At 42.6% G+C, this 13,561-nt stretch overlaps 1 protein-coding gene across 1 annotated transcript; it reads left to right on the top strand.

Annotated features, from left to right (window-relative positions):
• Positions 1-3,516: 3,516 nt before the first annotated feature.
• Positions 3,517-4,297, top strand: HDGFL1 (HDGF like 1). The gene is made up of 2 exons (XM_024122099.1): positions 3,517-3,897; positions 3,953-4,297. Exons 1-2 carry the CDS (start codon positions 3,517-3,519, stop codon positions 4,295-4,297), a joined length of 726 nt encoding a protein of 241 aa, XP_023977867.1.
• The last annotated feature ends 9,264 nt before the right edge of the window (positions 4,298-13,561 follow it).

Here is a 13,561-nt window from a genome sequence, read left to right as displayed (position 1 = left end):
CTCCGTTTTTAAAGTAAATTCTAAAAAAGAGGCGTTGCTTGTTGAAGTTGGAGCACAAATGCTGGTTTAGGAAAGTTATGTCGACTTTCTACTGTCCTGCTTTTCTTTTACTTGACCGCTACTTTGTGCTTATGCGTTTTTGAATATATGAAAAACCACTAAACTAACTCCTTAGAGTGCTTATTTATTTATTCCAACAAATAACATTCATGTCCCCTAGTACAGAAAAACCTAACCTGTTCGGAAGGCCAAATATTTCTTTTGCAATGTTTAAAAAGAGAAAGGCATCCGCCTCCAATAATCCTCTGGTTAAAGGATAACTACCAACTCAATACAGATATCACTAAACTAAAATTAAATGAAAAATTTAAGCCATTTTGTAATAATGAAACAGGAAAAACCTGGTAAGTCAAAATGATTATCTACCTCCACATACCATTATCATTAATTCAAAATTAGACATCTTGGCTTAAAAAAATTTCCTCCTTTTCATTATCATGCACTGTTGATGATTTCCTTAAATGGAAATTGTATAAATTATTTATTCCCAAAGATTAATATTTTGGTAATTATATCGAAAGCTAGGAAACGATTGGAAGGAAGAGTAAGACAATTGAGGTGAAGACTGAAGTTACATCATCAAAAACTTTAGAATGATTTTCTGAAAACTTCGGTTGTTTTAACCATTTGTATGATATCTTATTATAATGGCAAGAAGTATAAAACTGAAATTGCAATGCCAAGTTCCATATTTGCTTATAGAGATGACGTTGTTGATCTTGGATCTTTAAAAATGTACTTTTAGTGCATGAAGAACACACCCCCTCCAAAAAATAAGAAAAAAAATATGATTATAATAAAGGAACATTGGCAAGGTGTCAAGCTAAATTTAGAACCAGAAACAATCTGAGGGAGGAAAAAACAATAGTTACAAGAAAAGATATGTATCACATACTGCAAAAAAAAAAAAAAAAAAAGCCAAACAAAACAAAACAAAAACAAAAACTGCACTTTAATAAAATAAATAAAATAGAGCTAGTACTGGCTATCTTAATAGTAATGGCTAATAGTAATTGAACACTTAATAGGTACCAGGCAACATACTTGACACGTTGTTCTGTTTATTTTAAGCCTTTCTCTCAAATGGGTACTAAGATGATCCACATTTTAGATTTAAGGAACTGAGTTTCACATAGTCTAGTAATTACCTATGTTATATATTTTGTCCTGCCTTTCACTCAACTTCATATTGTAAGAATATCCAAGTTAGTAAATTATACTTTAAAAACTCTATAAACACACAGAAGATGGCCATTTAATTATATAATTATTATGTAAATAGACCATGTTATATGTGTCCAATCCCCAATTATTGAATACTCACCAGCACTGATAACTTGTTTAAACTTGGCTAATTATGTAGATTTTTTAAAACCTCGTATATTTTCAAGTGGCAGAGTTTGACTAAGTATCATGCAAGATTCATTACATTACATCTTTCTATTACATCTCCTGCTACTCCTCCCCAAAGCCTTGCCCTAATAACCACGCTCCCATTGGTTTCTCCTAGAATTCCTTCAATAGTTATGTAAGAACACAGGATTTAGCACTTGAAGACTAGCTTGCATTTCTCTGTAATGAAGTCCCTGATGCTTTCGCTCTTAAATTATATTTTAAAGTCCTCAAAAAGCAGCATCTGTTGTGCCAGCCCTTAACACCACACACAGAGTATTAGTGGGTAATGGGTGGAGGTACAAAATTGACACTCCTTTGCCTAATAGAATATCTATTACCCTTTGCAGATCTGGATCGTTCTTTACTAGATCCTCTTGCCTCTACTTCCTGACTTTTTGTTTCCACCTCAGATCCCTACCTGTTCACCTGCAGTGATTCAACAACCCAGCAATCTTTGATGTTTGGCTTATACCCGTGTGATCCTTTTGCCGAAGGGCACTCTCAACTAGAGCAGCTGTAGTCGAGGCCTTCTGACTACAATGGCACAACTAAGTACCCTTTCTGGGCATGTGTCGATGTGTCGATGTTACTTAATTGGTAAATTTGTAGATATTCGTGGGGCAGATAAGCGTTCTAAGAAAATGGCTTGACAGAAGAGCTAAAAGAAGTTGTTTAGAATTATCAAAGTCTATCGTCCTTGTTTTGCCTTGCTGGGAGCAGAGAACTTCTTTTGCCCAGAACAGGTCTCCACCACCCAGAGGTAAAATGGCTGATCCAACCCAGCAAACCAGAAACAAATTTGAGTTATATTGAAATGGGTTAGTGGTTCTGATTCTCCTCTGGTCACTGTTGGTTACACTAGAAAAAAACATCTATGCAATTAAATACACGATTGATATTGAAAGGTCTTTGTCATAATAGCCAAGAGTACTAGTACGACAAATTTGGCTAGGTTTCAGAGTGCAAGCTCACAGCTAGCTAGCAGGACTCAAAAAAGACGCAGCCAAATGTGTAACGACTGCAGTTACAGGGAAACTCCCATAATTATCACTTAAGGAGAACAAGTCTATTCTTAAACTAGTCTGTCAGCTGAAATGATTCTTTTTTAGTCTGTAGCCCCCAGGAAGTTCTAGATAATAACAAGATATTTGATATGAGCAGAGCTCTACCTAATTCTTAAGCCCAATTTTCCCCTCTCTATGAGGATACTGAGAGCATTTGACATCCTTTCCGTGTCATAACCACCAAGAGATAAGAGTCTTATCTCTTAAAATATGCAAGAATCAATGAAAGGGTAAGGGCCATGCCCAGCATCCCATGTAAAGGAGGAAATTTTGACATGGCTGGTTTGCCATGGCCATGAGGCTGCTCTATACATTTTGTGACCCCCCTCCCTCCAAAGTTTAGGACACCAGTTTCCGAGAGATGTGCACTCTAGACATCCTGTCAGCGTTGCTGACTCTATTCCTTTGCCTCCACTCTATTCTTGAATCCCCTTGCAGGCACCAATGTTAGCTCTCAAGGAAATCAGAAAAGGGGTGAAACCACTGACCCAGGCGTCCCCTGAGGCAAGAGTGGAGTTTTCTGTAATGAGCAGATCGGGGTCCCCACGGATACTGCAAATCTGCGCTACCCTGTTACTAGTTTCATCGAAATGTGTGCTAATCGTGTCACTGCGTTTTCTTGCCACGCTGCCCCATCTCTCCCTTGCTAGGCCACTCTGGCTGACACAGTAAACATGCCACCTTCACAGCCGGGTGCCCTAGCGATTGATCCGCAGAGGATCCCCGTCAGCACAACCGCCACCCGGGATACCCAAACTCTTGGCTCTGTCGTTCTAGAAACCCCGGCGTCGACGGTGGGGCCCAATGGGCTTTGGGTCTCCGAGGTAATGCACGCTTCGCACTAGAACCTTCTCAGGGCGCCCGGGTGTGGCGCCCGGCGGTGCGCGCGGGAGCTCCCTCGGGGCGGCGCTTGCGCAGCCCGAGCCCAGCGGCCGCTGCCCCCGCGCGCCGTCGTGGGTCGTCCTTTCCAGCCGCTGCCGAGGCCGGGTCCGCAGCCATGTCGCGGTTCTGCCGCCACAAGTACAAGAGCGGGGACTTGGTGTTCGCCAAGTTAAAGGGCTACGCCCACTGGCCGGCCAGGATCGAGCAAACGGCCGAGGCCAACCGCTACCGAGTGTTTTTCTTCGGGACCCATGAGACGGCCTTCCTGGGACCCAAGCACCTCTTCCCGTACGAGGAGTCCAAGGAGAAGTTCGGCAAACCCAACAAGAGGAGGGGCTTCAGCGAGGGGCTGTGGGAGATCGAGAACAACCCCACCGCCCAGGCTTCCGATTACCTGTTCGCCCAGGGGAAGAGCTGCGCCGAGGGGCTCGAGCCCGAGACGGAGGCCACCGAGGGCTGTGGGGACCCGGAGAGCCACACCGACGGCTGCGGCGGCGTCCGAGGGGCTCGAGCCCGAGACGGAGGCCACCGAGGGCTGTGGGGACCCGGAGAGCCACACCGACGGCTGCTGCGGCGGCGTCGACCCGCCGGCAGAGGAGGAGGACGAAAAGAGGCCGCTGAAGAGGAGCGCCAGGGACCCGCCCAAGGACATCCCCAAGCGTCCCAAGGAGGCTGATTCGGAAGAAGGGGAGGAGATGGAGGAGGCGGCCACCACGGCGGAGGATGCGAAGCCGCTCCTCGTGGAGCTGGAGAACGACCGCACCGCGTCCCGGCCGGGCCCAGCCTGGGGGCCGCCCGCAGCCTGGGGGCCGCCCCCGGGGGAGCAGGAGCGGGAGGAAGAGCCTGCCGAGAGAGAGGCCGAGGCCCCGGGCGTCAGAGGCCCCGAGAGCCAGTAGTCACCAAAGTCTCCAGAAGAGCCCCCTCCCCGTTCCTGCTGCGGCCTGGCTGTTACTGGGGGAACTGGCCACGGCCTGCAAACTGGCACCCCGCCCCCGCCCCCACGCCCCCCGCTCTCCACCCACTCTCCCTTTCCACCCCCGGCCCTTGGGGACTGAGCTGGATGGGGCAGGCCACCAGGCCCTCACCTCTGTGCCTTCACACCACTGGGATCTGAGTCGGGGCCTCTGCTCCCTGGAATGAGATGAGACCACTGTGCCCCCTCCCTGCCTGCAACTGTTTGCCAGCGCTTCTGTTGGGGCCTGGACCTGCCGTTTCCCCCGGCGACATCCCTCCGTCCCTCCCCTCGGGCATTATGGAGCTCCGCTTTGGAATCAGGGGTGGGAGTTTCGGAAGGGGTGGAGGAGGAGCAGGGGATACTTCCAGGGGCCTGCCAGGGGCAACCCTCAAACTGTGGTGGGGCGGGGGTGGCGTCTCCCTGAGCTCTTGTCCACTCCTCCCAGGCCTATTGTATCGGAGGCCTAGTTGCTGAGAAAGTGGGACAGCTTTTGGGGGCGGGGCTTCCCTTTTGCCGAACCAGGGAATTATGGGAGTTGTAGTTTTCCATCACATAATTTGGGCGCTTCCAAGTTGTTTGTGCAATCATAAATTTAGCTTTGACTAGCTTCTTGGATTGGAAGGTTGAGGACCATCTGTCCCCATTTAGATCTTTAGAGCCACACGGGATGTTCTGAGAAGAGCCCTGGCCACCCCTCTCCCTCTTCCCGCAGTTCAAGGCCACCCTACAGTCATATACGTCACCCAGGCATAAAAGAAATGGGCATGCCTCCATCCTGCTCCTAGCTCTGCCGTTGCTACCCCCATTTCTGAGATGAACTAGGAGGTTCCCTTTCTACTTGGGGTTTGATGACTTGTTTTGTAGTTAAGGTTAGGTTGGTGTTTCTTTGCAGTGTCACTTCCCATCCATATCCCCCAACCTGGTCCCCTCAGTACTGTCACCAGATCTTATATGTAACTGACTGAGAAGACAAGGGGACCCTCCCCACCTCCTCCTAGTGGTCTCTCTATGCCTTCCTTCATCTTTGGTCTCTTTCACCCCTGCCCTTCTCCCTTGGGCTCTGATGAAAAATTGTTGACTGTAGCTTTGGAAGTTTAGATCTGATTCTTTCAGTTCTAAGGAAATAAAACACGTTACTTTAAACAAATCTCGTGTCTATTCCTTTGGTTTCTGAAGAATTGGCCCTTAAATGTAACGATCCTCTTGTTTTCTATACATCCTGTGTTAAAAGCAGTTATTTGTAATGTACAGGTATCTTTTAGAATCACCCTCGATAAACCTTTGTTATCTTAACGTCTGTATCCTTCACTCTGTCTGTGATAATCACTGCCACTGATTAGAATGAACAGAAATAAGTCAACTTAAAATGTTTGAATGGTGACACTTGGGACTGTAACTGAGTTTCTAATACTCTACATGCTTTGCCAAACAACAGATTTGGTCCTTTTGTTGTTGCTGCTTTCCCAGATCTTCTCACTACTCTTCTCCAACACCTTTTACAGGAAAAAAAGGCAGTTGCTTTTTATTTCCAGTTCTTAAAATAAGGTAGTAGCTGCAGAATATTTTGTGTCTTTTCAATGCTTTGTGCAAATATCTGGGGATATTTAGATCTACTTAATGATAATCACATGCTGGGTTCCAGTTTCTGTACTTGTCAACACTGCATGCATGCAGAGACTTACTAAATACTGGAGTCCTTCTCACAGAACATGCCAGGCCATCGCTAACCAGCAGGGTTAGCAACTGAAGACAATCCTATTTTTCTATATCTGTATAAAATGGTATTATTTTATTCCAACACAGACACATCAGATGAATCCTTGCTTTTCAACTACTGCTGTTACAATAATATTAATACTAAGAGTTACTATTCAATGAACGTTTACCATGTGCTGAGAAGAATGGCCTCATTCAATCATTGTAATCTGGCAAGGTAGATATTAGTACTCAGATTTCCCATTGGAAGCAGCTCTGGTTCAGAGAGGTTAAGTGATTTTTCTTACACTTCACAGAAGAGTCAAGATCCAAATGCAAACTTTGCTGGTCCAAGCCTAAGCTTTTTCCCCTGAATTGCACATTTAGAAAGCACTAACCATGAAATCAGAAGTTAACAAAAAAAAAAATGTTATTTTAGTTTCAATAACAAGTAATCATGGGAGTGGTTTATATTGAGTCTCTAAAGTGAGTCAGGCTGTATACTATATTCTACACATAATGTCTTTATTAATACAACTACTCAATTAGGTACCTACTATTATCTCTCTTTCAAAGCTGAGGGAGCTGCAGTTCAGAGTTGTTAAGTAATTTTCCCAAGGTCAGACAACTAGTAAATGAACCAAAATTCAAAGGCAGGTCTTTCTCATTCTAATCATAGGTGCTTTGCTTTATTATATTTTATCGTTTGCTATTGTATAAAACTTCCTATTGAATAAAATGGGAGTACTTGCCGTCTACTGTTTTGAAGTGAACGTTTAGAAATTTGTGTGGCAAAGACTACATTAGCAAACATTGCTTGTGGCATGTAAGAAAAATCATTTGGGGCATCTGACAATTGTCATTAAATGACTTCGGGAAATGATGAGGACAACTGCATATTCAATATTTTTCAAGGAGTTTGTGACTGTAGGAAGTTTGAATATGGATCGGTATATTTGCCACAGACAGGCATGTGATTTTGATAAGGTTTTTATGGAGGCACATCTTCTGAAATGATTCAATAACCCGAAAGATAGAAAATGAAATTACTACTATTTGAGTCTTTCTCTTTGTATTATTTCTTTCTTCCTTTTTTTTGTTTCAGTTGTTGAAGATAGGAAAAGTTAATGTTTATTAGGGAATGGCACACACCTGCCTTCTTGGTGACTATAATATTGTAGTTAAAAATGGTGATCTAAATAATAGTACATCTAAAGAATGATTCACAGAGTTAGTAAACACAAATAAGACCCAATAAAGAAAGGGAAACATGGAAAATCTGTATTCTCAGCCCTCTTCTCCTGGGCAGTAGACCCTATATGTATGCTTTGGTGGCCAAGAATTGTTTTGTACAGACTGAAAAAGATGCTGTTTTCTAAAATTTTCTTTAATTTTAGAATTCTCCGTAATTCCAATGCTGTTTTTTGTTTTCTTCTGAACAATATGTGTCTCAGTGACAAAACGACTGATGAATTAGTTACTTCACCGAACAAAGAGCACCGCCTGGCCTTTTGCTAATGCTGTGTGGGGGGTATTCAGATATGTTCATGAATGTTCTGAAGATCATATTTAAGCGTTCCATGTAAATGTGTGTTCCTCACGTTGTCAGTGATCTGCAGACACATTTAGCGTTCTGATTTCTGTAAGGCTTTCCAAGTATTTGATATTTCACACAAACATCACAGATAATGTCACTCTGGCAAGGGATTAAGATGCCACTGAGGGTTGTAAATTTTGTTTCTTTTTTTCAGCTCTCACCCCTCTGCAAATTCTCATCCACGGTGCAGGTGCAGATTCTTCCTTGTGGTTTGTTTGTCCATTTTATGTTTCCTGACAATGTGGTAGATATTCAGGGCACATAGAGCATCTTCACTTCATTGTCAGCACTCTTGTCAAAGAAAAGCTTCTGCTACACATGCTAAGCACACGTGCTGCTCCTTGTGTTTAGACAGAGCTGCCTCTCTCTTTGAACCTGGCCAGCTACAGGTAAGAGCCACCCCTGTGTGTTCCTGTAGCACTTTATGCTCACGCTGATCATATTCTACTCTCTTGTTTATTTTTTGCCCTTTCACTAGACTAGAGGAGAAAGAAAATATGTTTCATTAATATTTTATCTCCATTCCCAAAACATGTTAATAAGTGCATAATAGAGATTTTTGAAGTGCTTCAAAGCCTGTTATCAAATACTCCTTATAACCATGGTGATGGAGTAAAAGTCATAGGTGAGGCTGAACACATTCTGACTCTGAAAACAAGGAGGCAGTGTATACTGGCCCATAGACTAATGACACATGCAGGTTGGGTTGATTTTGTGTCCATGTAAGGCGCTTCCTAAATTAATTAGGTGACTCGAAGAGCATTGACAATTCTCAGAGACCCAGAGAAATCTTTGCTCTCTGATGCCAAAGCAACGCTATTTATTTTATCTAGGTTTTCTCAATATTTGAGTCACTTGTTAAACCACATAAAACAGGGCATCGTTTGCATAATACCTCAGCCCCCAGGTAGGCAAGAGAAGATTCTGGTTGCTGCCTTCTTCAGACAGGAGCCATATATTAACCATTCAGCCCAAAATTTACAACAATAAAATGTGAGTATGCCAAGGAGAACTTGGATCTTCCCTTCCTTCAGCCTCTTATGGTGTAGACACCTCACCCAGTGTAGACATCTCTAAGAATTTAATGTATTTAAAGGAACAGGATCTATTCACCACTCTCACAAGCCAACTATCTGACTTATATATAAACACTTATCTTTCCCACTCTCGGTGGAAATATTGATCATATTAGACTTTGAGATCTCTAAAATAGAGACCTCCCAAGTGGTTTTCTAGAGTAACTCTGACATCAGACGATTTTCTCTTTGTGGTCTGATTTTACACGTAAACTTCAGCTTCACTGAAATGGTCTTAAGAATGCCAGAGGATACACAGAAAAAATCATGGCAAAAGGCTCCAGATGGCCAGAGGCAGCTTGGGGCATATGTTGCTCAGGGGCAGTCCTAGTCATAGCACGGCCAAGTCTTTGGCGTGGGGACCAGTGAGTAACAAACTCCACCTAGTTCCTGTCCTGGTGTGTGGTCAGTGCCTGAGGGCTATGGGTCATTCGGTGAGTGCTGTTTTCTCTCTCGTTTTTATCACTTTGGTACAAGCTCTTCTTTCTGCCCAGAAACTGGCAGCTCTACTCCCTTCTTCCCCGATGAGCTTCCCCTAAATTACTGCTTCAGAAGTAAGTGTCACTCCAGTGTGTCCCAGTCGGATCCTGGCTTCCCTACTTCATTTCCATTTACTCCACTCTCATGCTCAGTAAGCAAGTAAAATTCCTTTACTCGTTTGTATCAACCAATAGGGTGCACCTTCTATATAGACAGGAACTATGATCATTTTGTTTATTCTGAGAACCTAGCAAGGTGCCTAGTTTATATTAGGCACTCAATAAATGGTTTCATAAAGAAATGAATGAATGAATGACTAAATCCTAATGGCCCTCCTCACCCTCATCCCAGCCCTCAGAGGAAAATCCGGGGAATTTTGTCCTATAATAATGTCATGTCATGTTTGTAACAAAACACAGGGAGAGTAGTCTAAGGATTATTTTTTTAATGGGTGTGTACCATTTTTAAATAAGATTGTTTTGTTTTTATTTATAGGTAGGTGTTGGTCTCATAAAATAACAAACCTTGGCAATACTGAAGCCCAAGGAGGATAACTCAAATGATCTAAGGTGGACATCTGAATCTGAGTGTGAAGAAGCATATTAAACACAATATCCAGATCCTTAAGTTATATTTTCTCTTTAGTAATTTGATGCTTCATTATAAACTTCCTTTAATGCAGGAGGCAGCTGGGTGCCATCCGGCTTTGGAGCTACCCCAACTTAGATGTAATTTCTGGCTCCACTATTTAAGAGCTGTGTAATCTCAGTTTCCCTCAACTACAAGTTGTGATCCTGACTTTCGTGTGACAGGTTGGTTGTGTGAAGCCAAATAGCTCATCTATGTTAAAATGTCAAACAGGACCCAGCACGAAATCGGCATTCTATACATGTATAGTCACTTCCCTTCCATGTAGTCCAGAGAACTCACCACACCATTTGAAATAAGTAGAGCCTAATGCATCACTTTTATTTAGGAAAACACTGGCGGCCTCTGTCTGATGCCCAAGCAGCTTCCTGGTTGTGATAATCCTGTGTTTACCCTGTCCATAGACAGAGAGAAACTGAAATCTTGTCCTCCCATTTACTCATATGGCCCTTCAACTTGTTTCTTTAAATTCCCTCACTGTTAGCTGAATTATTTTGTGCAAACATGTCCCATTTTAAATATTTCTCTCTTGTAGCATAACTCATCCAGCCTGTGGCCAGTTTTATTGCTTCTGTTATTTCCCTGGGATCCACTTACTGTTTTCCAGTGGGTATTTCTCCAATGCATCTCCTCCAGTATCTCACAGTCCTGGTTTTTTGCATCTGCGGATATAGCCATTGTATTGCTCTAATTGTGTCTTGGCTCCCTCGCCTTTTCGCCAGAGCTATCTGTTCACGCATAATTTTAATGAGCTGCCCAGTTGGATTGCTAAAAGGCATCGGGGTGTCATGAGGGATGGACCATTCTATCCAGAAGCTCTCTCAGGTTCCGTGTCCTCCTGTGATTTACCAAGTGTCACTTAATTTTGCTTTTTTTTTTTTTTTCACACCCTGGCCAACTCTCTTCATCACAGTCATTACCCACCTCTCTGGGTGATCTACTTAACACTTCATTAAAAAATATGTTCAGCTCAGCTACTTTCTCACTGCTCGTCACTTGTCAACAAGACCTGCTTTTTCCCTTCCACGCATGATTCTCCTGGGGCTCAGACTTTGTCAGTCATTTCTTCTGCCCTTGGTGCAGTTTCTTCACGTGTTCTCCTCGGTGGCATTTGTATTTCAGCCTGTGCCTACCATCAACTTCTCTTCTTTTCTTTTCATCCTTGTTTTTCCCCTTGGAGGTTGAGATAAAAGCACTCATTTTAGTCAGTGAATACTTTGATGGCTACACCTCAAATATCCTTTAAAATCAAAAATAGAAAAAGACAAGAGTCACTGTTCCATGGTATGAGAATCACTGGGTTTTTTTCTTTTAAAAATTACAATCTGCAGACTGATCAGAAACGGAGTAACAGCTTGGCTTTCACAGTTTGGGGTTTGTTAGAGGTGGGTGCTGAAGGGGAAAGCATTCTTGCTACAAATAAGTGGGTGTGGCTGCATCGCCCCAGGCCCTGTGGAGAGCACTGCGGACAGAGCTGCCAGTAAGACAGACAAGCTCTCTACCCTCAGGAAGCTTATGTTCTATGGGAAAAACGGACAAATAGACGAGGAATAAATACAATGGTAACTTCAAAATGCAATAATACTGGAGTGCGAACAGAGGATGACTGCGTGAGGAACATATATTTTCAATTATGTTAAAGTTAAACTTGGTATATTGTAAGGCTCTTAGGAAGTCTATGGCTCATTTCAAATTAAACTGGTTTAACAAAATTAAATATTTCTGTCCTACTGTGAGTTCACAGCACCGGTGCTTGTACTTACTAAGGATGCTCAGTCTTTCTAATGCATAGAAAAAGATCCCAGAGACATTCATGCAGTAAACATTCCTATACGTGTTCAGTAACAACAAAAAAAACAAAATAGCACCCATTTATTGAGTGCTTACTATGTGTTAAGGCTGGAGATATATCACCAAACAATATAAACAGAGCACCTGGCTTCTTGGTGCTTCCATTTTATCAGGTAGAGAAAGGCAATTAAGACTATACTTAACAAATAAGGAAACTATATTTTATGTTAGAAAGATAAATACCACTGGAAAAACAAAGCAAGGTAAGAAGGGCTGCACAAGGGAAATTATGTAATATAAGTAGGGCAGTGAGGGTGGTGGCCAGGTTTAGATGTGCACCTGGGGCTTTCACTTTCCCTGCCCTTCCATTTGTCACATCAGAATGTAAGTGTATAGAGTGGCATCCTTATGTAGATGACCTTGAATTGATATAATTATGAAAATATAAATAAGCCACAAACTCAAATACTCATTATTTATAGTAAATTACTAGTGGCACACCTCACGGCAGAGAAGACACAAATCCGATAATATTTGAAATGAGAATTGTTGCCCAAGGGCACGTTTTGTGTATTTATCGTACATATCCATGTGGCATCTTTTGCACTGTGGTATAGACCAAGATTTTATCTTTATGCCGTTTAACGTTTTATGTGTTTTTTATTTCTCCCCAAATACAAAATACTCAACCACAGGGGCCATGAAATGTTCCGTATCTTCTGCGATACCTAGGAGAGCACTTCACGAAGAAGCATCCATTTTTATCAATTAATTTAAATGAATGGAGTCAAAAGTAGGTAGACGTTAGCAACACACCTCAGTATCCTGAGAGTTCTGTGCACATGTGAGATAAGTTTCACGTGCAGTGCCAGTTACAGTAGAGGTTGGATGCCAGTGTAACCTGATGGCGTATTCATGAAGCACATGGTGACTGCCTGCCCGTAGATTAAGGTTTGCAGGGTGGGTATGTTTGTCAGAACAGATCCGTATCCCAGTTTTTACTAGCTAATATCCTTGAGTAATTCACACGGGAGTATGCATAGGGAGGGAAGTATGTGTGCAGGTGGGGAATATTATAGAGATACATTTTTATTGTAACTCTCAAGGTCAAATGTTTACTTAGATTGCATAAGGATAGGTTGAATTGTTAGTGCTAAGTCATCTTAGGTTTTGAAAGCCATTTTTTTTTTTCTGGCCCAGAATCTGAATTGTTGCTTCATGGCAGAACAGAGTTAGGAATTGATATAATAGATATAAATCAAATATGTTTCCAGGGTCCTATTTTCTATTCAGTCTCCCAAGGAGAGGCTTGTAGTATCCTGGGTTTTTGTAAAACATAACTTGAAATGCCAATCTTTTAGACGAACAATATAAGCCTGGGTTGGGTGATGGTGCAGTGTGCAGAGATAGATTTAGGAAAAGTTAAAAGCCTCCTTTCACACTAGGGAGAAAACCAATAGTTTTGCTCTTTCCACTTGATTGGCATTTGTAACAACTACTCACCTGTTAGCAGGCATTGCTTTGGGTCTGAATGTCAGAGCCTTGGAAACAATCCACAGTAAGGTTCCTTGGTGAGGCAGAAAAGGGCTGCTAGGCCACATCAATTAATAAGACAGCTGAGTACTCGCCTTCTCATATTTCTTATGACTGTCATGAGAAATGGACACTCTATATTTTAATCACATTGATATATGTGTTTGAATGCCAAGCAGATGTCATTTCGTGCAGGTACTCTGTAATATTTCTCACTCTGTGGGTTAAAAAGAGGGAGAGAGAATGAGGAAAATGATATTTTACATCCCAAGTGCTAAGTGTGGAACAAAAAAAAAAACCCAAAAACAAAACACAGCCCACTTTCTCCCCCTCAGCCCTCCTCGCCTCCCCCGGAAAACATCACCTATGTCGGTTCCCAGAAACA

This window comes from Physeter macrocephalus, chromosome 18 (genome assembly GCF_002837175.3).
Source record: "Physeter macrocephalus isolate SW-GA chromosome 18, ASM283717v5, whole genome shotgun sequence".
In the NCBI taxonomy this organism is placed as follows: Eukaryota; Metazoa; Chordata; class Mammalia; order Artiodactyla; family Physeteridae; genus Physeter; species Physeter macrocephalus.
Note: the sequence above shows the minus strand (reverse complement) of the source record. Positions and strands in the feature narration are given on the sequence as shown.